The 23,548-nt window shown below is 31.2% G+C and overlaps 1 protein-coding gene across 2 annotated transcripts; it reads left to right on the top strand.

Annotated features, from left to right (window-relative positions):
- The first annotated feature begins 4,698 nt into the window (after positions 1-4,698).
- Positions 4,699-22,267, top strand: LOC129905380 (CD109 antigen-like). 2 transcript variants are annotated; one of them, XM_055980855.1, is made up of 8 exons: positions 4,699-4,902; positions 10,599-12,601; positions 15,988-18,108; positions 18,163-18,324; positions 18,382-18,575; positions 20,788-20,962; positions 21,023-21,128; positions 21,192-22,267. In XM_055980855.1, the coding sequence occupies exons 2-8, from the start codon at positions 10,613-10,615 to the stop codon at positions 21,401-21,403; spliced, it is 4,959 nt and encodes a 1,652-aa protein (XP_055836830.1). In that variant the 5' UTR covers positions 4,699-4,902; positions 10,599-10,612; the 3' UTR covers positions 21,404-22,267. The 2 variants fall into 2 exon arrangements, with proteins under 2 accessions (XP_055836830.1, XP_055836831.1); XM_055980856.1 differs by lacking the exon at positions 4,699-4,902 and adding an exon at positions 6,003-6,079.
- The last annotated feature ends 1,281 nt before the right edge of the window (positions 22,268-23,548 follow it).

Below are 23,548 nucleotides of genomic sequence, written 5' to 3'. Positions count from 1 at the left end.
AATCTAAAGCCAAGCTTTAGAACTTGGTACACTTTTACATTTCAGTACTTTTTGTGCCAGCATAACTTCAATATAGAAGAACCTGGCTCTTTTTTTGGTAATGTAATGTTTTTGTTGTGATGTACTTTTCCACAACAATGAAACAGATATATTATGCTTACTCCAGATTTCGGTAAAAACAGTAGTCTCAAAGTTCTAATACCTAAAAAAATCGTTGTGTTATCGATAAGAGAAATTGGTCTAAAATGGCCCACTAAAATAAAATGGACCACCAAGGTTAGAAATTGTAGAATCAAACAGAATAAGAAGGTTGGTGAAAACAATTCTGCTGCACTGGCATATACGAAATTTTAGCAATTTCAAGCAATTATTTGAAATTTGACTGGTCAAACTGTCTACAATCATCTTAAAGAGTAGATCCACTACAATTTTGTGAAAATTTTGGTAGACAAAAAAACTCTATAAAAGCCATTGAATTTTGTTGAAAGCAGTTGCTTTATAAAAGCATGAAGTGTTTCTTAAAAAATTAGGTACTGAAATAATTTTGCCTACAATTGTTTCAGTTTTTTCTTTAAAAGAACTTAAATAAAAAAAACTTTAAAAGGCAAAATGACCTACTTAGCACTCGGTTAAAATGGCATAGTGTGTCATTCTATTCTTTATGATTTTATGATTTTCTTTATATAGTAAAATGGAAAAGGAGCTCGTTAACGTTAACTATATTTTTGCTTTAGAGTCACGTACGTATCGCTCATTTACTTGAAAGAAAAGTCAGGAATTTTGAGTTATTAATGGAAAAGCTAAAATGTAATTTAGTTTTCTAATTTGAACGCACTATAAAAAAAAACTTGATTAGATAAGAAAAATAAAGAATGACCTAAAATCATCAGTTTTATCAAAAACAAAAAAAAAAAGGCTTCTGTCGATCAAAACTTAAATAACGGTTTTCTTATTGTTGCCCGAATCAGAACTGGACCAAATCCAAATGGGAACACACTAACACACTGCACTGCAACCTGCAAGAATCATCAAAATTGCTTCACCCAATCGAAAGTTCTGAGGTAACAAAAAAAAAAAAAAAAACACATTCGAATTGAGAATTCTTCTTTTTGAAAGTATTATTATATTATTTGCTGTTTGTAAGCAATTTGTTTATGATTTTTATTTTATTATTTTTTATTTTTCATATCGAATAAATTTGAAGGAGGTAAATTTCTTTCCAATTATGTTTTGTCCTCAAATCTCAAACTACACGTTTCAGGTTTCACCTTCCTTCACATCACTTTTCCTTGCATATGTAGGTAAATGACCCTACTTTACCCATTACCCATACAGACCAATTAATGTTACAAATTCAATTTATATTCGCTGAACAAATTCACACAAGTACTTAAATAACCCCTTTCTATACTGTTTGCTAATTTCGCCAAAATTTGCATAAAACTTCTATAAACTCCGGTCATGGACATTGAGTTCCGGAAGTTAAAATTGTACCCGCATTAAAATAACAAAAATATAAAACTATTTCTGAAGCATACATACTACCAATAATCTCCCTCTCATTAAAACAATAACTAAGCGCTTATGAAAAAAGGTACAATAAGTCTACTGTTATCTGAAAATAACCCATGGTACTTGTACCTTGTACCTAACCAATAGACCACTAATATTACTTGACTTTATAAAATGGAAATAGCTATCATAAACCTTACTTCTTTTGATGCTTATAATAATTTATCATCATTAAACATATCAATATGAAACAAAGTACAGTACATTACACCCCCTTTCAAACTCACGTTATTATTTCCAGTAGGTACACACAAACAACATAATTACCCTCTATTTTTTAAATACATAATTCAAATTCGTAACTGAAAACAGTTTGGCAGCCGCTGTTGTACAAACACCTGCCACAGAACTCCTAAAACTGTTTCAACCTGTCAGAAAAAACAACTTGGGTGAAGTTGGCTGTGTTTGTGAAATAATTTGCCGACAGGGTGGTTCACTGCCAAACATTCTTATTCATAATAAAATAATTTAGAGCCAGCGCTGCCACCCCAAAGATAATTGAGCGCAGTATATTTCATGAAAAAGCGCAGTAGATTGCAATATACCGCAGTAGATTTTTAAATATACAAACAACATTCAAATCACAGAAATATATATTACTACAACACAAATCAAACAATTAGCTCAATAGTAAAAAAAAAAAAACAAAAGAGCTCTATCTTCGGTTCCACGTCATTTCACATCATTTTTTTCTCCCGAAATCTTAACAGGTATTGAAAGTTTCACTTTTCACCAGTAGCCAAAATAAAACTGAGCTAACAGATGTCGGTAACTTCTCGAATTACCTGAAAAAGAGTTAAAAATACGGCTAGTTTCCCGAACATAAACAACTTTTCGCCCGCAACTCAGAAGTAACAAGTGAAATTCAATTTTTCGTTTGGAGTTTTGTTCACGTAAAACTCACGATAGGGCTGCATTTGAATTTTTCAGTGAATACATTTAGAGTGTGAATTTTTCATACATTTCTTTTTGATGTAAGCAAAATGTATTTACTTAATAAAAGTATAAAAATGGGAGTTTTGTGTTCATAATTTAATCATAAAGGCTTAACTACATACACCACTTTTTGAAAAAGTACAAAAGTGAAAATATTTTTTTTCTGGCTAGTGCAATTTTTTTCTGAAAAAGAGTATACAAATTGTTTTTTAGACCATGAAATAAGCTTTTTGTATAATTTTTTTTAATTTTCCAGCCCGAAAAACTATACAAAAATGCGTTTGAAAATTTTCACTTTTGTACTTTTTCACTTTTTGAGCCAATGTAGTTAAGGCTTAAGAAATATGCACATAATATATTTTGTGTTTTTGCAAAGAAAATAATAATTCATTGTCTTTTTCTTGTTTTATTTTTAAATTTCAGGACACGCAATTTACTTTTCGTTTTGGTTAAGCCTGAACTACATAGAAACACAAAGTGAAAAAAGTAGAAAAAAGCTTCTAATTTTTCAAATAATTTATATTTTTAAATTTTACATCAATAAATTTTGTTTTTGTTATTTTGTACTTTTGTTTACTTTTTATACTTTTTTTGACTTTGTGTTTCGATGTATGTAGTTCTAGCCTTAAGTCATTAAAAAAAATTCCTACACTCCAAAGAAACAACCCCACAATTCATTCGAACGCAATGTCCAAATAAATACATCAACTACAACAGAATAGATTTTATACATTACTTCCAATGAAATCTATGAAACAAAAAATTGTATGTAATGTATGAAAAAAATTTTAATGTATGATGTATGTGATGTATTATCTATGAAATACTGCCCTTTTATGAATTGAAGTCTCGAAGGTACTACTTTTTATACAGCTTGTGTTGAGCTTTCTTCTGAATTTGATTGCTTATAGAAGTTCGAACTTGTTTAACAATCTCTAACAAGTTGTTTAAATACTGTAAAAGAAACTTAACCGAAGAAAGATTATTTTTCCAATTAGCTAGGTTAGTGAATTTATAGAAGCTTTCCAGAAATTACAAAGTTTTGTATTTGATTTTTGGTTTTGATATTGAAAAATCTAGCTCGGACAGTTTTTGGTATTGACATTGAACATTTCTTTATTTTGACATCTGAACTTTTGAACTGGTGAACTTTGAGTGGTGAACTGCCACCAAGCAGATACGAAGTTCGATTCCTGGGTGTGGATAAAAAAATTATAGGTATACATAGGTATATACTTTTAAAATTTTTATTAATAGATATGCTAAAAACTATTCGGGTTCTATTTATAATTTCAGATTAAAAGATAAAATTCATGATTTAAGGCTTAACTACAACTACAAACACCACTTTTTGAAAAAGTACAAAAGTGAAAATATTTTTTTTCTGGCTAGTGCAATTTATTTGTGAAAAAGAGTATACAAATTGTTTTTTAGACCAAAAAATAAGATTCCTGCATCATTTGTTTTGATTTTCCAGCCCGAAAAACTATACAAAAATGCGTATGAAAATTTTCACTTTTGTACTTTTTTACTTTTTGAGCCAATTTAGTTAAGCCTTTAAAATCAAATCAGACCTAATTGAAAAAGAAAATTTCTCTTTTGTTTTTATAGGTTTTTGTTTTTAAATTTCTATAAGACATTTATTAAAGAGCTATATGAGCTCTTCCGAAGCTATCTGTCAAATCTCAAAGCTTTGGTAGAGCTTCGGTAAAGCTTCGTTTAAGCTTCTTATAGACCTTTATAAGTATATTCTTATAAAGGTTCAAACTTGTATAACAATCTCCTATTTCCATGCCCAACAACCTTACTAAAGTTAAAAAGAAGCTGAAATGTAGGTTCTGTAATACCTTTTACGAAGCTGAAAAGTTAGTTGGGAAAAATCAACGGTGATGTAATTCGACGCCAAAAGTACCAAAAAAAAAAGAGTTTTTGATCTGTTAATATTCAAAAATTTCGAAAACATGACGTGCAAGTAAGATTTTGACTTCCAATTCGGAATCAGAACACAAAAATCCTTTATACAAATATGGTTTTGGTTCAAGCTCTATTTTCGTTGCCGACCTTTGTTATAAAAAAATCATTGCAAAAGAAATTTTATTAGTATCACCCTGTGCAAGTGACAGAAATACCGCCCCTTCACAAACTGTCATATTCTCAAGTGTCACTTGCACTTGTATACTTTTTTTCTTTTGTTTACTTTGCACCCTTAACTCGAGGACGACACATACCGGCAAATAACAAACAAATTTACTTTTTATTCTATTTTATTTCTAATAATTTATTATATTTTGTTTAATTAAAATTCAAATAATGCATTCCAAAATTATTGTTTAAATTTATTCAATTGTGAATTCTATGCAATTCCTCATAAAAAACAACAAAACAAATCCAAGGGTAAGTATTTTTTTTTTGCGTCTGCCTGCAAAATCCACTTGAACTAAACTCCCAAAATTCCTTCATTTTCTGAATGAAACAACCAAAAAAATCCATAAATAAATATTCAATAATATTCCATTAAGATTTATTATGTGTTGCGTCTCTTTCACAAATTCATTTCAATTTAGAACACACCTGAGTAATATCGAAGAGTTTTTTTTTTATCCCCGATTCCCAAGATCCCAAGTAAACTTTATGCTTCGTTGCTCTGCAGTTTTTTTTTCTTCTTTTTATAAAGAATAAAAAGCAAAAAAAAGTATGCACCATTAATGCCCGTCTGGCTAGCAGCTATGCCTTTGCCATTGCCACTCAACACGGCAGTTTCTATTCTAATTGGAGTCGGAGTAGGTGGTTTTGGTCATAAACAAAAAATACCAAGACTGGAAACTCGGCGGTCAACTGACGTTTGCCTACAAGCTGCAAGGTGTGGTGAATGTCGTGAACCTATCGTTGTGTTCGTGTCAAATGTGTGGTGAATGTCGTGAATCTATAAATGTGTGCGTGTTAACGTCATTTACCAACGTGGTGGCTTTCACATATATTCACAGACAGCACTGTACACAAAAGGGTTTCGGGGGGAAAGACGTACGAAAATTTCCAGTCTTGGTATTTTTTGTTTATGGTTTTGGTTTCTTTTCCTGTATAAATTCTCTCTGTATAGTGTCTATAATTTTTTTTAGTTCCGCAGTGAATGATTGTGTGTTGTTTGGACGTGGTCGTCGTCGTCGGTGGTTCTATTTATATCCATTTGAAAAAAAAAGAAAGAAGGAAAAAAAATCATTTGTTCTTAATTCCTCGGCCGAATGAAATTATTGTTAGACGGGCCTATATTCTTTTTTCTCATTACAAAAAGTACAAACTTATGCAATGTTGAAATTTGATAGATTCTTCCAATAATCTTCCGTATTTTGTTTAAATTTAAGAATAAAAAGTACTCCAGGAAATGATATTTGCCAAATAACACGAAAGGCACGCGCTACTTTTTGTAATTAAAAAAACTCTCCTTCCCAACCTTATTTAGTTTCTCCTTTAAAAAATTGCATTGTGGTTTTGTCCTATCCAAATGATGGCAGTTATATTGTCTTATTTGAACTCAAAATAAAGCCAAAATTCAAAGTTCAAACCCATTTGACCGGTAACCAGAGATGGTTTTTTTTTTTATAGTTCATTCACTTAAAGATTGAGTTACATTTTTTGACCGACACTCAATTCACTTTTATTCCCATTTCTCATATCTCGCTAACAAAGTACCTATACCTAAACTAGTTAAATTCCCTTTTATGTGGAAAAAATCGATTAAAGTGATTTTATAATTCATTTTCTCATATAAAAGAAGAAAGAACAGAGAAGAGTCTTTTGTTTTTACCCTTAAGTGGTTTTCTGCTTGTATCCTTTTCAGAGAAAAAATAAAAACAAAAAAAGCATAAAAACGAGCATAATTCCCTTGAAAGAGGAGCAGGTTCTTCTTCTTTATGTCGTCAATATGCGTGAGTGAATGTTTTTGTTAACACGAGTCAGCCGTGTCTTTGAATAGTGCAAGAATGATAAATAGTCCCTTGGAGTCCTTTAAGATATCCTGTTTGGGTTTTTGTATAGTTGTTGTTTTGTGAATTGCATGTTTTTGGTGTTAGTTTATTCGTTTTTTTTTTATAGTTCAGCTCATTATAACCCTCATTCTCTAAAGGATTGAAATGTCCTTTGTTTGCATGTAAACTAAACTGAAAAGCCGAAAGGGCATGCAATATTATTGCGTATTAAAATATTTAACGGCTCCTTTTTTTTTGGTGGTTGGTTGGTTTGATGAAAAAGAATAGAAGACTAATTGTTTTTGAGTGCGGAAATGCAAACTGAAAGTATATATTCTATTTGGTGTGCTGTGTGGTTTTTCGAAAAAAAAAAAAAAATACGTTACAGTCATTATCTCTTTTCGTGTTCTATTTGAAGTGTTTTTATTTTATATGCAAATTAGGTAATTTGTTTAAATGTTGATAGAAAATCGTATTCAGTTCATTAGAAGTATGTTTTTGGTGTGGTGTATAGTATGGTTTTTTGTTCATGTTCCATTTGATTAAAAAAAAAAAATGAATAAGATTGTACTATTCGTAGGGCGAACTTTAATTAACTTATAATTTTTTACTTGCGATATAGGTACTATAAATATCAAGTTATGCATTCGTTAAGAAGAAAAGTTGTGATAACAATTTTCCATGATATTACGATGATGAAGAATGCGAAAAAAGTGGGTCTCGAAAGTCCGTCTGTCTGTCAGGATGTCAGTCTGTTAGGATGTCTGTCGGTCTGTATAAGTAGCTACAGCCTAAACGGATTAGCAGATGTACTTCAAACTTGGTATGTACCAGTTTTTGGATCCTGTACAGAGGGGTTTTTGGAATTAATTTTTTTAAAACAAAAATAACAGTACCTTTCCTATACCAATTTTGGAAAAGATTATTGATCTTAAAAACGGCTCCTACGATCTTTATTAAAAAAAATGAAGTACCTATTTGTTTTTAAATAAGGTCTATCATTTGATGAAAAAAGTTTTTTTTTCATAAATCCTTATTAACGGTACCTACCATAGAACCGTTTTTATTTAATTTCAAACTATCTTCCCAATTACTAGTTAAATGTTAACGAATTTAAAATATTATATATTGCATTAATATAAATCCAAATCAAAATTTTGAAAAAAATAAATTTTGGATTTAAAAAAAAAAATTTTTTTTTGATGTATCTGTGTGACCAATTCTTTGTAAATTCTTATTGATTTTGTTTTATTAGGCTCTTTTGGTCTTTTTGGTTTTTTGAATGTGAATAAATAAATGACTTTATTAATCCCCTAAATTTCTTGAAAAATCAAATTTTCGAAAACGTAAAATTGAATTTTTTTGATAAAAGGTTTCTATTAAATGGCATACCAAATTTATTTTTAAATTTTTGTTTCAAAAAATTACTTCTTTAAAAAACGGCTCTAACGATTTTGAAAATTATTTTTCTAAAAATGTATCTTTATAAAAGAAATCAATATGCATTGGAGCTCAATTCAATTTAAAGAGTTCTTTTTTTGAAGAACATTTGAAAAACGAATTTTTATTTTTTTTTTCATACATACGTAAAACCTGTTTAATTGGACCACCCTTGGGACCGAAGAAAAGTGGTCCGATTAGGAGGTGGTCCACTTAAATTTAAAAATCCGTATGCTTTTTGGCTTAGTAACTTACTAAAATGGCTTTAGCAATTTACGTAAACGTTTAAAATGTTTGGCCATATTTAATATACCTAAAAATTTTTGTGGAAAATATCAATAAATAAAATATTAATTTAAAGAAAACTTAAAAATTAGTGTGAACATCCCCTCAAATATGGAAAAGTTAAAATTTCAAAAATTAGAGCTGCTAAAAAAAACAATACGATTTTTGAGTTTACTGAACCCAAATCCATAAAAGGAGAATGGGCATTTTGGACGTTGAGCGGCCATTAATGAAATTGGTATCAAATGAAAGAGCTATATCTTAGGAAAAACTTTTACATTGGAAGTTTCGCGGTATAACTTTAAGAATGCAAGATATTGCAATATTTGTATTGTTAATGCATCGCTTAATGTGTAAAGGAAAAATTTAATTAGATTTTTATTTTAAATATATAATATGAAGCTCTGTCATTTTCCCTGACCCTGAAGACATTGATCTTGAAAATCCGACCAATAGAACTCATAATACAAGATTTTTAAGCCAACCACTTTTGTTTTTGTTCGACAGTTTTTCAAACGATCCAAACTAACAAAAAATTGAACAACAAAACTCTCAAAATAGGCTTGAAATTGTTGTTTAAAAAAGCTGATAGTTTGGGTTCTAGTGGCTGGATATTCAAGATTAAGGCCTTCAGGCTTAGAGAAAATGACAGAGTATCATAATATGCACTTAAAATAAATATTAAAGTTACAACATAGAGACAATCTGCATTAAGAGTTAAATGCAAAAATGCATTTTATTCGTTTCTTAAGTACTTCACAAGGATAAAACTCCTGCAAAACATATGTAAGACTTAATAACATCATAAAATAAAAAATTCATCAATGGCCGCGCAACGTCCACGTTCCATACAAATTTGCCCTTTCTCCTTTGATATAAATCTTTCTGAAAAATTTTAAAAAGATTAAAATTGTTGGCCAGTGTTATTAATATCAGCATAACAATTCATTTACAACACTTTTAATTATATAGTACTTATACTTACCTATCTATAAAAGAAAAAACAATTTTCAGCAACATTTTGAAGCGGGAAAGTTCCTAAAAATATTTTTTTTTTACATCAACGATGCAATAAAAGCAGTTCCCTTTCAAAAGTCAGGATTCAAGGCATGAAATGTTTAAGACTTTAAATTGAATAAAAATGATATCTCTGACCATACAAATTTGAAATAATTTAAAAAGGATAAACGGAGGACAATGATTCATGAAGAAGAATCAAATAGATATAAGTTTTGTTGATTTTTACAGGACTGCATTTAAAGTTTAAAGTTTGATGACATTAAAAAAAGCTATAAAAAAAATTCGAAAAAAACTATAAATACCTACTCAAAAGTTGTTTTATTGTATTAAATATTTTTATATTTTATTTTCTACTCCTTAAATTTGTTTTTTCATTTTTCCATCGACGCATTAAAAAACTACTCTAATAAAAAAAAAAACACTCTTCAAGTCATAAAACTTAAAATTTTACTGCACAAATGCCCTTTTTTATTTTATTTTGTTTTTTATTAAAATTTCTCAAACAAATCAACCATGTATCAAAAACACCACTCAACTAAGAAAGCAATTAACTGTTTACTCAATTCGAAAAGCTGACAAATAAATAATAATTCCTTTTGTAACTCGAAATGAGGGGCTATAACAAGATTTCATCATTTGAATCATCACCCTGCTTATGTTTTTTTTTTTTTCAATAGGATTTAAAGCTTTTTGAATTGGAGCACATCATTAGGACTTACGACTTCTTTAACACTCACGATGTGTCATTGACATCCTCACTTACTGCCACCCGGTCCGGTTCCTAATTAATCCATATATCCGAAATATTTATTTGTCCATTGGCAGAATAGGTATTAAATGCATCATCCATCTTCTACCACCCTCCCACATGTGAGATTAGTCGTCGACAAATAAGAGGATTTGCCTCCCTGTCTATTTGTGTTTTGTTTTCTTTTATTTACCCAAAAAGATTTTTTTTCTTCTTCTTTTGTTTACATCCAATAATCCCAAGTTCAAAATCAACACACAACCAGACATTTTCTCTAAATTGGAATAATGTGTGAGCATTAATTGGAAGAAAAGAATTCAAATGGAATATTAACACCACACACTCCCACTGATAATAATTATTGTTTTCTGTTTATAAAGAAAACATAAACAACAAATAAAATTAATTGTTTTCTCTCTCTCTATCTCAAAATAGGTGTTTTTAGGAGGAAATAACATTCGAAAATTATGTTGTTATGTTTTCGAATGTGTGTCTGGGGATTTCTTAATTGGTTTCAGGTCTTACCCTTTGGCATTTTCTATCAATCAACTCGAAAAAGAGTTCAAAAATGCATTTTATTTCAGCTTTAATAATACATATGTAGATGTTAATTAAATAAATGTTTTGCTTTTCAGAAACTCCTTTCAAAATGATGAGCAATATCGGATTACTTGTTATTGCCTTTACACATTTGATCACAATCAATGCGGAAGAAGCAAAATTTATAGAACCAATCACTGAAAACTTCTCCTCCGATGATAGCTATCCCGAATCAAGCATCCTCGAATACAGCATTGAAAGTGCTACGAAACTTACGAACGACCAACATCACCAAGACCGAATTGGTAAGACACTTTACAAGACCGACAGTCGCAACGACATTGAAAAATCCAACAAAATCGATCTGAGTGATGTCCAAGGAACAAAATCACAATACCACCATCAACCGATTGCAAAATTCCGAGATAGTATTTTCTCGAAACAAGCTACCCACTTTATAGTAGCTTCGAAACTGGTACGTCCTGGAATCATCTACAAGGTTTCAGTTAGTATTTTGGAAGCAAAGCATCCGATAACAGTTCATGCCAGCATTTCCCATAATGGTGTAGAGATTTCTGGTGATACCAAGGAAGTCAAAAAAGGAATTCCCGAAAATCTGTTAATGAGGATTCCCACAAGTAGTACAGATGGCGACTACAAATTGAGGGTCAAGGGCTTCTATGCGAATATTCATCCATCAGAGAATTTGGCATTTCTCAATGAAACTAATTTGAGTTTCTCACAGAGATCTTTGACGATATTTGTAGAAATGGATAAGCCATTCTATAGGCAGGGTGATTCAGTACGATTTCGAACGATTCCCATTAGCACTGAACTAAAGGGATATGACAAAGCAATTGATGTGTTTATGTTAGATCCGCAGAAGCGTGTTCTTCGAAGATGGTTATCAAGGCTATCTTACCTTGGAAGTGTGAGTTTGGAATACAAATTATCCGATCAACCGGTATTTGGAGAATGGACAGTTCGCGTTGTAGCTCAGGGACAAGTAGAAGAGTCCCCATTCTTTGTAGAGGAATACTATCAAACACGATTTGAAGTCAATGTTACAATGCCAGAGAGTTTTCTTATTTCCAAACAATTTATAGCTGGAAAAGTGATGGCAAATTTCACAAGTGGTGCTCCAGTGAAGGGAAATTTAACCCTTCGAGCAATATTAGCTCCAATTGGATCAATTGATTACCGAGCTCTAAATGAACAGTATCGTGTTGGTAGAACTTCAAAAAGTATTCTTAATGCGTCATTGGAAGATGTTAAGGAACATACATTCACATTCGATGAAAAATGGCCATTTTGGTTGAGTAAACCTGATTCGGGTGAAAATCTTTTGCCATATCTAAGATATTTCAATGGAACTTATGATTTTCAGTTGCCTTTAACTCAATTACAAGAAATGACGAAAAATCTAGATGGAATGGAACTTCTTATTATAGCAACAGTTGGAGAGAGATTTTATAATGAAATAATATCTGGTTACTCTTTGACTAGACTTTATAGTCCAACTTTGAAGGCGGCTTTTTTGGGTGGACAAGTTCAAGTTTTTAAACCTTGTATAGCATTTACTGCACATATTGTTGTCGAGAATCAAGATGAATCGCCATTAGGGAAAGAATTTCTGGATAATACCGAAATGATTGTCACTGGAAGTATTCAGAGTAAAAGTGGTGCTCAGGAATATCCATTGCAAAAGTTGCAAATGTCTAAAACTGTCGGTATATGGGATTTAAAAATTGATCTTCTTACTGATATGGATTTGGAGAAAGAATTTTTATCAGGTGTTCTAACAATGAAATTGGAAGCTAGTTATCGTGATGTTAAAGCGGAATTACTTCTCATTACACATCATTCGCCAAGGAATCAATTTATTGGTGTGACAACGAGTACTGAGGATCCAGAAGTTGGAGAATACATTATATTTCATATTCGAACGAATTTCTTTGTTAGATCTTTTAATTATTTGATTGTGTCGAAAGGAGTTGTGATATTGAGCGATGAGGAAACAATGGAAGAGGGAAGTCATACGATGGCGGTAACGCTGTGTGCAGAGATGGCACCAGTTGCAACAATTATCGTGTGGAAGGTAAGAAAATGTATCCTTTTTTTAATGAAAATTTGATTCAGGATTTTGTTATGGTAGAATTTATGAAGTTTTTCATACGAGTCATTTGTTGTTTGTGCGAAATTTTAAATTTTTCTTAAACTGATTTAAATAAATTTTTAATCAACATTTAACTATTTAAACATTCAAAACTGATGTACCCTTAAAGATAATAATTTTATTCTATTGAAAAAAAAGCAATTATACATATCTCTATTGGTCAGGTGTTGAAAATTCTTTCATGTTCATTTTGTAACATTTTTTAATGAGCTTAAAACCGCCTTACTGACACCTACAAATCACGCTAGATTAAATCCCAATAAAAACTATCATAAACGGTGGAATAAAAATCTATTGAAACAGACAAAACTTGAGCGCTATATCATAAATTTCATATGCTATCCCTGATTCAAAGCAATTCGCACACAATATTTATTTAGTTTTATTATAAAAAAAGCACCACTAAAGTGATAAGTTTGGATTAGGGCTATTGCCATATTTTCTGCATTTCTATAGAAATTGAGTTTATGAATCGGAATATGTATGTATTCTCATTTCTTTGATTCAATTTTATCCTACCAATACAATGCTATTTAAAGCAGATAATCAGTTTCCATTATTCGCTTTGTTTGGTCAAAATCTCCTTTTGTCTGATCACTTCATCGAGATAAGGTTTTCTTTTTTTTCGCAGTCTCTCAGCTGGCGCGAGACTTTACGGCGTCGGACTTCGTTTCGATAACGCGGGGCTTCATTCGCCCGAAAGTGAGCCCATCTTTCTTCACCGTACACAAAATCTGAGATGATGAGTGCTTTATTAGCCGGGTTGAACTAAAAAATCGGCGGCAAGCCGCTTGTGTTTTTTGCTTTTGCTTGTACCAGGAGTTTTTAAGCAGAGCCTTTTTTTACTTCGTGTTGGAACATTGTATGATATTGCCTTTTTGACGGGGTTCTCAGGATCTCTCTTTTGAACATAGTTATACCAACTGGTATACATTACATTATTACAAAAGAAAAAGAATTATGGATTATTATGAATTAAGAATATTTTTCTAAAGTTTAGTGATTTTACATTTTCTTTGCTGCAGTTATTTATTTTTGAATTTTTATTGTAAATATTAATTAAAAGATTTAAAGGACTATTAGCACCGTAGTTTGATCTACTGTAAATGTTAGAAATTGGCAACTGTCTTCTCAAACTATACTGACTAGCAATGAAATTCAATCGACAGAGGATCAATGGAGCTATAATCGATCCATTGATTATCCCGACAATAAAACAAAATTGTAGATACGCTCAATGACTAGTAAGAGATGGAAGATTTATTAGCTTAATACGTAGAGCGGTAAGGTAACAAGTTAATTCGATTTGATTATGGTAGAAATCTTAAGCAAAATCTCATGAATCTTCTTTGAACGAACTCCAATCTATTTATTTTAACCGTATAATATGGCGCCCATATAACGCAACCATATTCTAAAATGGATCTTACGAATGAGACATAAAGAGTTTTCAAAACATAAGGATCAAAAAATTCTCGAGCAAATCTTTTGATAAAACCAAAAGTCATGTAAGATTTTTTAATAATGTAGTCAAAATGGTCAATTAAAGTTAATTTTGAGTACAACACTATCCTAAAATACAAACCATCTTCATCTCAGCTGCCGTTAACTTACTCTGTCTGTTTCCTGAATCTCTTAACCATAAAATTTTCCTTTGCAAACTTGGTATCGAAGTTTCTCTAAAATATTTTAATGCCACTTGTTCATTACTAATATACAGGGTGTCCCAAAAGTTAACGTCGAAACGAAAACTGTAGATAGGGTAGGTGATGACAGGTAGGTGACAGATATCAGAAAAATAATAAAAAAAATCGCAGCCATATATTTTGGGAGTTATGGGCATTTGAAAAAAAGTCGAAAAAATGGTCACCCTGTGACGGTTTTTCATGTGCCGTGACTACAAATCTTAATTTTTCTCATTTTTTTCTTTTGTTACGGAACCTTGAATAACCCTGCTTAGGTAATTTTTCCATATTATTTAAGTTTTTATATTCTGAAAGGTTCTATTCTATTCTAATATGGAAAAATTACCTCATAAAAAAGTCGGATTTCTTAAGAAAAAAAAGGTTGTTCAAGGTTCCGTAACAAAAAAAAAAAAAATTAGAAAAATTAAGATTTGTAGTCACGGCACATGAAAAACCGTCACATGTCGACCATTTTTTCGACTTTTTTTCAAATGCCCATAACTCCCAAAATATATGGCTGCGATTTTTTTTTATTATTTTTCTGATAACTGTCACCACCTACCCTATCTACCGTTTTCGTTTCGACGTTGACTTTTGGGACACCCAGTATGTACAACCGTTTTGCGATTGTTAAGTATCAATTTTTAGTTGATAAATACTGGAATTTTTTTTTTAAGTGTCATTTATGGGCAAACTGGTCAAATCTTAAATGGAATTATTCAATTACATTTTAATTAATGAGCGAAAGCTCATTTTCTCTATTTTCAAAATTTTGTGAATCAAGTAATATGATATCGTAATGTTTATCAACTATTAATTGGTAGTTGGAATTCGCAATAAGGGTGATAACTTATAAAGATGTGCATCTTTGAGATGAAACACATAGCTACATCAACGGCTTTAAGCATCAATAGATGCGGCGCATGGGACTTCTCAAAGCACATTTTAGAAGTTTACACTATTTAGACCATAAAAAGTATTTCCCAAGATTCAAAGGAAATTACCTAATGATTTTTGAGATCGATGATGTAGTTTATTTTGCTTTGAAATAGGCCTCTAGTAACCACGAAATGTCATCACCTCAAGAATCACGTAAAATTCGCTTTGAAAAAACACTGTCTTTTAATGACAAATCGTTGCTTCTGTATGGTTTAAAAATTATACATTGTTTTAATTTAGTTTGAACTTTAATCTACCATTGAACAAAGCCCTTCATAGATCTCTCAATAGTTCTCCCACCTCTCCGAAAACAAAAATTATTTAACTTTAAATCACAACGTAAAACACAAAAGTGTATGGTATGGAAAGCTTGCATATAAAATTATAAAAAGTTTTAATACAATAGAAAACAAAAAAAAAGTTGTATAGAACTTTCAAATGCTACCACCGTGTTAGGTACTTATTGTTTTAACTTTAAAAAAAGTTTTGTATGCACTTTTAAAAGTTGTTCAAAGTAGATTTGAATCAACTTAACATGTCCTATGCAGGTGTTGAGGTTGGCATAAGTACATTCAAATTTAACCATTGAGTGGCATGCTTTTAACATTTTACTTTTTAAGAAACAATGTCAAAACTGTATAGATTTCAACTTTTATTATTTTGTTTTTTTTTTTTTTTTTTTAGGTTACCCAACAAGGCCAAGTTGTTGCTGATTCCTTAAGTTTCCCAGTTAATGGCCTGTCCAGAAATAACTTTAACTTACACATCAACAATCGAAAATCTCGTACCGGTGAACGTGTCGAAGTTGCTGTTTATGGAGAACCAGGTTCATTTGTTGGTCTCTCTGCCATAGACAATACACTAAAAGGTGATTTGAATAAAATGCAAATTCTGGAAAAAATGACAACATTTGATGGCCGAGGTAGTGGAATCCATAGTCACACCTTCTTCGGACTCCAAGATAAATTGGTTTCATACTCAGCGACATCGTTTGGCATAGATCCCAATAGAACTTTTGAATTGTGTGATTTGCTAATATTTACTGATGCTGAAGTCCCTAGAAAATGGGAACCGGCATGGTCATTTTATGATAGCGATGTGAAAGACCAAGAGCAAAATAAATCAGAGCTGATGTCATATCGTAAATATCGTTTTAATCGAGTACAAAGACATTATGATAATGTTTGGTTGTGGAAAGATGTCAACATTGGGCCTCATGGTCGATTCATATTCACTGTTAGTGTTCCAGATGGACCAGCATACTGGATGGTAACGGCATTTAGTGTTAGTCCTTCAAGAGGATTTGGAATAGTCGATAAGCCAGTTCAGTATATTGGTGAACAACCATTCTATATTAATGTCGAAATGCCATTGGAGTCTAGACAGGGAGAACAAGTGGGTATTCGAGTGACTGTCTTCAACTACAGATGCAGTGCAATAGAAGCTACTGTGGTTCTACATGCCTCTCATGAATATAAATTCGTTCATGTGGAGGAAGATGGCGTTGTGGCAGCCTATAACCCAAGGACTTCATTCGGTGAACAACAATTCTTTGTGTATCTTGAGGCTCAGAGCTCAAGCATTGTCTATGTTCCAATTGTGCCGACGAGATTAGGAGAAATCGACGTAACAATTCATGCTGCAACTCTTCTCGGAACAGATCAAGTTACACGACGTCTAAAAGTCGAACCAGATGGTCTGCCTCAATATCGACATCAGTCGATTCTACTCGATCTTAGCAATCGGGCTTATCTATTCCAGTACATGCACTTGAACATCACAGAAACACCCATAATCCCTTATCAAGTGGACCGGTATTTTGTCTATGGATCTAATTCAGCTAAGATCTCGGTTGTTGGTGATGTTGTTGGACCGATATTTCCAACAATGCCAGTTAATGCCACATCTCTGCTGAATCTACCCATGGAATGTGCCGAGCAAAATGCATTTAGCTTCGCAGTAAATCTATATACCGTCATGTATATGAGATTGATTAATCAGCGAAACAAAACAATCGAGAAAAATGCCTTCCATCATCTCAATATTGCATATCAGAGACAACTCAGTTTCATGCGTGATGACGGTTCTTTTTCACTCTTCCGTTCTGATTGGAATAATTCGGAATCATCAGTTTGGTTGACTGCCTATTGTGTGAGAACTTTCCAGGAGGCAGCATTTTACGAATGGGAAAATTACATCTACATCGATCCGACTGTAATTGAGAATGGAATTGTATGGCTTTTGCAGCATCAAGGACCTGAAGGTGGATTTTTTGAGGTCACATGGTTGCCAGATCGGAAAATGAATCATTCGAATATTGCAAATCGCAATATATCTTTAACTGCTCATGTTTTGATTACACTGGCTACTGTTAAGGATCTTTCAGGAAGTTTAGGAGCAAGAGTAGTCCTTGCTCAGCAAAGAGCACTCTATTGGATCGAGAGGAATATGCAACTTCTAGAAAAGACTCCAGAGGCATATGATGTGGCAATAACAGCGTATGCTCTACAATTGTGCAAAGCACCAATAGCAGAACATGCATTTGCAATATTGCGAAAACACGCCAAGACTATTGGCGAGTATATTTATTGGGGAAGGGATAATTTATCATCGCCGCCAAGTAAAATAGAAAATCAGAAATATTTCTCACTGCCCCGACTGCCGTATGAATTTGATTCGATGAATATCGAAACTACGGCGTATGCATTGTTGGTTTATGTCCAGAGGAGAGAATTTATGGTGGATCCAATTGTGAAATGGTTAAATGCACAAAGGTTGACGGATGGTGGTTGGGCTTCTACACAGGTTAGTTTTTTGTTACCTCTTCGTATTGTGACAGTAATTTACTGTCTTTTTTAGGACACTGGAGCTGCTTTGAAAGCCCTTATCGAATATACAGTTTACACTCGTATTCGAGATGTTTCAGCTTTGTCCATATCATTGGAGGCGACTTCACTACAAGATCAAACAAAGTCATTATTCATAGATGATAGTAATTTGGCTCAATTGCAAAGTGTTGATGTAAGTTCATTGATAAAATTTATAATTGCTATGATTTCATTATATTTGTTCTTTTAGATTCCAAATGCATGGGGAACAGTTAAAGTTCAAGCCAAAGGAACCGGATATGCAATTTTACAACTGCACGTTCAATATAATGTTGACAATCCAAAATTCCAAACAAAACCACCAGTGCCAGCTTTTAGTTTGCAAACAAATGCTCTGTTCCAGGGAAGAAATCATTCACACATTTCTTATGAATGTTGTCAGAGGTATGAACTTTATTTTTAAGATTATGTTAAAAATAAATAGATTTGGTCAATGTTTTTACCAAATTTGGAATTTCCTTTCCGACATTTCTTCTTTTTTTTTCTTGAAAACATTCGAATCTTAAGTTTGAAAGGAATAGTCCTCGAAATTTAATATGAAATCTTCTATATTTCTTTAACAAAAACTTAAAGTTCAAGACGACACTCAAATAGTGCAAAATGATCTAAAATCAATTTTTTATCTATTTTTTTTTTAGATCAAATTTTTCTTAAAATTGCTATCACTATCTTATCAACTCTTAAAAGAAAACTAAACTTTCTTATTCCTTTTTAAGCAAGTTAAGGTAACATGCAAGAAATTGTGACACTGCAAATTGCATTACCTCTGTCGAACCGCACTATCATGAGACAGATATATTAGATGAAGAAATAATTGAAAACATAATTATTCTGAATTTTGTACCCAATTCTTAGTCACAATTCGAGACATTGGCTAGTTCATCGGGAAAGTATTTTGTCAGGGCTGCTTTTCTGTACCCAAGATTATGCTTAACAATACACAAGAAAAGTATAATTTTCAAAGCTTCATCGAACTAAAAGGCTTACTTCAAGGTAAGCAACTTTCTTTCAAGAATTCTCTTGGTGAAATTTCTGTAAAATGTCCCCGGGTTTAAATATATGAGCGGTTAAATTTAGTTATTTACAACGGAAATGTGTTCTCTTTCTCACTTTTAAAGGATTTTTGACAGGCATTAAAGTCTTAAAAGTCGATTAGGGTTAATGAAATAAATGTTTCTATGTTTCTCCTTTGTAAACGGTGCCAAAACATACTTAGCGTGTAAGTTAAACCGAAACAAGAAAAAACTTTTTGGAGAGTTTATCTTCTTCGTGTTTATCGTGAAGGCCAAATTGAAAAAAAAAAAATTGCTTAAATACTGAAACGGGTTTTGTTAAAATCTTAAAATTTAATTTAAAAATAATTTTAGAAGGGGGTTTTTGTATGGCTTTTTCATATTTGCAGTGATGCTGCCTGTCGGGTTGGTCCCCGTGAAATAGTCATAACTCCAGCCTATGAACTTGCTGGTTACACACACAAGTTGTTGTTGTTCATTCAAAACCTTGCGTTGCATGGTTTGAAAGGCTAGTATCAAAATGAGTCGAACGATTTCTTGCGTGGGAGGTAACCAATATACTTAAATTATAAACTCAAATTATGGAGTTTCGAGTAGAAAAGTTTTTATGCAGCACAAAATCAAAATGTCTCTCCTCCGTTTCCAACTTGGGGTGAAAGCCATGTAGAAGATGTACAAAAGAAAGTTCGTTCACTAAAAATAGTAATATCAGAAGAGGACAGGACAGAACAGTTTCGTGAGTAACGTTTAAACAAGAACAGATAACCCTGTTCTAAACTGTTCCAGGCAGCGTCAATGAAGAGCAAAACTTAAAAAGTTCAAGACAGAAAAACCTCAATGAACATCAAATAGCTGTTATCGAGCATTAACCTAGATCCCTATTCCGCAAGAGTGAATTCCTCTGTGTACACGAAAAAAACGTGTAAATTGCTTTAGAAACAAGGCAGAGAAACACACACACAGAAAAACTCGAATTAGAACCCTGGACTAGTAATCTCGTGACAAAAAACTGGACGTATTTTTTTTAAACATTTTGTCAGTAGGTGTTTGTGCGAAAATTTGGTCAGTTTATTTTTTAAATCATTTTGAAAGTTTTTATTAATCAACCAAACAGCTCTTTCTAGCCAGTTCAGTCCATGAGTGACTGCTACCAGTTCCGTGCTCCAAATAAGTTAAATTCCTTCTCCTCTTATGAGCTTTATAGGTTTAAGTAAATAGCCAGTCGGAGTTAAATTTGAATCACTTTGCTCTGATAAACATATTTTAGGTCCAACATAACTATAATAATTTGCCTGTAAAAAGAACCCAGCAGTAAATAATTGGCCTTATCACGAAATCCATTCGTATTCGAAATTTTCTACGAATCCCATAAAAACATTCACAAAATACGTGTGTAATCACAATTTGCATTAAATTTTCCATTCCGAGCGTATTTTGTGATTGTTTTTGTTCAATGGAATTCGTATCATTCATTCGTATCAAACATTCTCCATTTATCGTTAAAATAAAATAATGTTGAAACTATTAGAAATTCAACTTCTTTTTTAATATTTTCGAAATATTTCTTTTTTTTTTTTCTAAAGTTGGACCCACCTTAACGAATCTGAAAGATCTGGAATGGCAATTCTCGATGTAACAATTCCAACAGGATATTATATTCAACAACAAAAACTCGATTCATATGTCCTTGGTAAAAGTGTTCGAAATTTACGTCGTGCTAAATTTATGGAGAAAAAAATCGTTTTCTACTTTGATTATGTAAGTTGTTTTTAAAGTCCTATTTTGTAAATAATGTTTAAAAATTTCTTCCATATTAAGCTTGATAATACGGATATTTGCCTTAATTTCACCGTTGAACGGTGGTTCCCAGTTGCCAATATGTCAAGATATCTACCAATTCGAGTTTATGATTACTATGCACCAGGTAAAATTACTTTTTATAAATTTTCTAAAAATATATTATTTAAATTATTTTTTTTAATTGTAGAACGATTTAACGAAACTATATTTGATGCACTGCCAACATATCTCCTAAACATCTGTGAAGTGTGTGGAAGTTCTCAGTGTCCTTATTGCATAATTTACAGCAAGTCATCAAAATCAACAATCTCTCTAGCAATGATGACGATAAGTATCTCATTAGTTTATTTTGTAGCTCAAAGTTACAAAATCAATTTAAATTATTTATTTTTCATTTAGTCATATAATATTGTTACCAAAGATTTAAGTATGTATATTTTTATGTTGTATGCTCGTAAACCGTTCGGTCTTGTCTGCATTTACTCAGTCTGTTAATGAAGAAAAAAAACTTTAATCCTTTGTTTTTGTTAAACTGAATGCTCAATGCTCCGTTCAATACAAAAAAAAAAAATACAAACAAATTTAAGAATACTCAAAGTATAAACTAGTCAAATGCTAAAGCAAACAAAAAAAAAATCACAAATTTTCTTAACAATTTACCAAGTACTTAAAATTTAAACGAACTGATTTTTATTTTTAAATTTATTTTTATCGTATTTATTATTAACTTTTATTTGTAAAAGAAAATGAAATCATATCAAAATTATTAACTAATCATCATATTTATATCATTAAAAATTATTATCATTAGAAAGTCATAATATTTTCGAAAACAAAGCATTTTTTGTATACAAATAAATCCAAAGAATATTTATAAAATAAATTAAATATAAAAATGAAAAATGTATAACAAAAAACAGTTTATAAAATTAAATTTCTTGCCTTAGAATTAAAACAAAAAAGTCTGTATCTTTAAGAAAAAGATTTTTATACTTATTCAATTTTAATGAAATAAAAGTGCATAGAGAATACGGATACTATATATATATATAACAAAAAAAAATTGTTGCCTTAAATGTATGTATGTACAATAAAGGTATAATTGGTTTTGAAAAAATATACGAAATGAATTTTTTAAATCTTTTTCTACTTGTTGTTACCATCCTTCTTAGTCTATGCACTTTTTTAAAAGAACAATTTGTAATAATTGAAGTACCTTTAGAACCGAAAAAAATCAATTCATAAAATATAATCCGTCCTTTTTGTATTCGAAATGTATATTCGTCAAAAAATATAAAATAAAATATAATATAAAACTTGAATTGACTTATGTATTAGGTATGTGTTTTGTATATTTTGGGAGTCTGTGTGGCTTGGACTAGAACGTGACATTATTTTTTTGAAGAAGAATTTTTCTTTAATAACCATAAATTGTGAACAAAAATATTCCACATACGTCATAAAAAACGTGCTTCAATTTGACCTTAAAAAGGCCCATTATCATAAAGCAGGGACAAAGGATTCATAAAGTTCTTAAAAATATTTTTGGAGAAAAGGTGTTTTTTTGATGGGTTGACTTACATATGTGTGAAAAAGGTATCACAACAGCTGACAAATTTTGTTAATTTTTCAAACATGGTGAAAAAGTTTTGTTTGTTATAAGAACTAAAAATCTAAAGAGTCTACAAAATTATCTTGAGTGAAAGAGTGTTTTTGTTTTTACATAAAGAAATGATAAAATTCGGAATTAGTATCACAAAACACTGAGAAAAAAATGTTACACCAATGAAAATTGGTGCAAATGTTTTATTTATAACAGAAACCAAGAATCTAAGCAGTCTATACAAATATTATAGGGAAAGGGTGTTTGTTCGGGAAATTAGGAAAATCCGCGATAAGTTCTATAAAATCAAGTGTATAAAATTTACCTTTACGAAATTTATTCAAAAAATATTGTCTTTCCCATTTGTGAAATTTGGTTTAAACGTTGTATTTGGGATAAAAAACAAGACTAAAGAGTTTTCATAAACAAAATTTAGGTGAAAGGGTGTTTTTTTCGAAGAGACTGTAAAATCTGTAACTGCCCCCCGGAAAAACTTTAAACGACAAAAAGATTTCTCTGACAACAATTATAAATAAATGTCAGCAACAATTTGTTACATTTATTCTTACATACAAAAAAAAATTAAAAACGTTTTGTTAACGGTTGTAAAATTATAGTTTCTGTACTTAAACGTATTTCGATGTTTTTGATACAATGCTGCTTCTCAGAAGTTGCTAAAGCATCTCCTTTTTCATTTCTTTAGTGCTTGAGAAAACTCCAATATTTTATGTAGAATAACCATTAAGGTAAGTCAAAACAAAATAGAATACTTATTTTAATAATAAATGTATAATTTATTTGCACATCCTTTTTTTTATTATTTTTTTTCAATACTTTTTGTTTCTTTAAAATTTTGATATAATACAGAAATAAAACTTATTTTCATTTTATTTTATTTTTTTGTTTTATTTTCGATTTTCTATATCGCAAGTTTTAGCCCA

Source organism: Episyrphus balteatus, chromosome 1 (assembly GCF_945859705.1).
Source record: "Episyrphus balteatus chromosome 1, idEpiBalt1.1, whole genome shotgun sequence".
Lineage (NCBI taxonomy): Eukaryota > Metazoa > Arthropoda > Insecta > Diptera > Syrphidae > Episyrphus > Episyrphus balteatus.
The sequence above is the reverse complement of the archived record's forward strand: the minus strand, read 5'-3'. Positions and strand labels throughout refer to the sequence as shown.

Bases quoted from the DNA above. Each gene is read 5' to 3' on its own strand.
- LOC129905380 (XM_055980855.1), top strand. From the start codon at position 10,613: ATGATGAGCAATATCGGATTACTTGTTATTGCCTTTACACATTTGATC. The intron at 12,602-15,987 runs GTAAGAAAATGT...TTTTTTTTTTAG, and splicing joins CAACAATTATCGTGTGGAAG to GTTACCCAACAAGGCCAAGT. The intron at 18,109-18,162 runs GTTAGTTTTTTG...TGTCTTTTTTAG, and splicing joins GTGGTTGGGCTTCTACACAG to GACACTGGAGCTGCTTTGAA.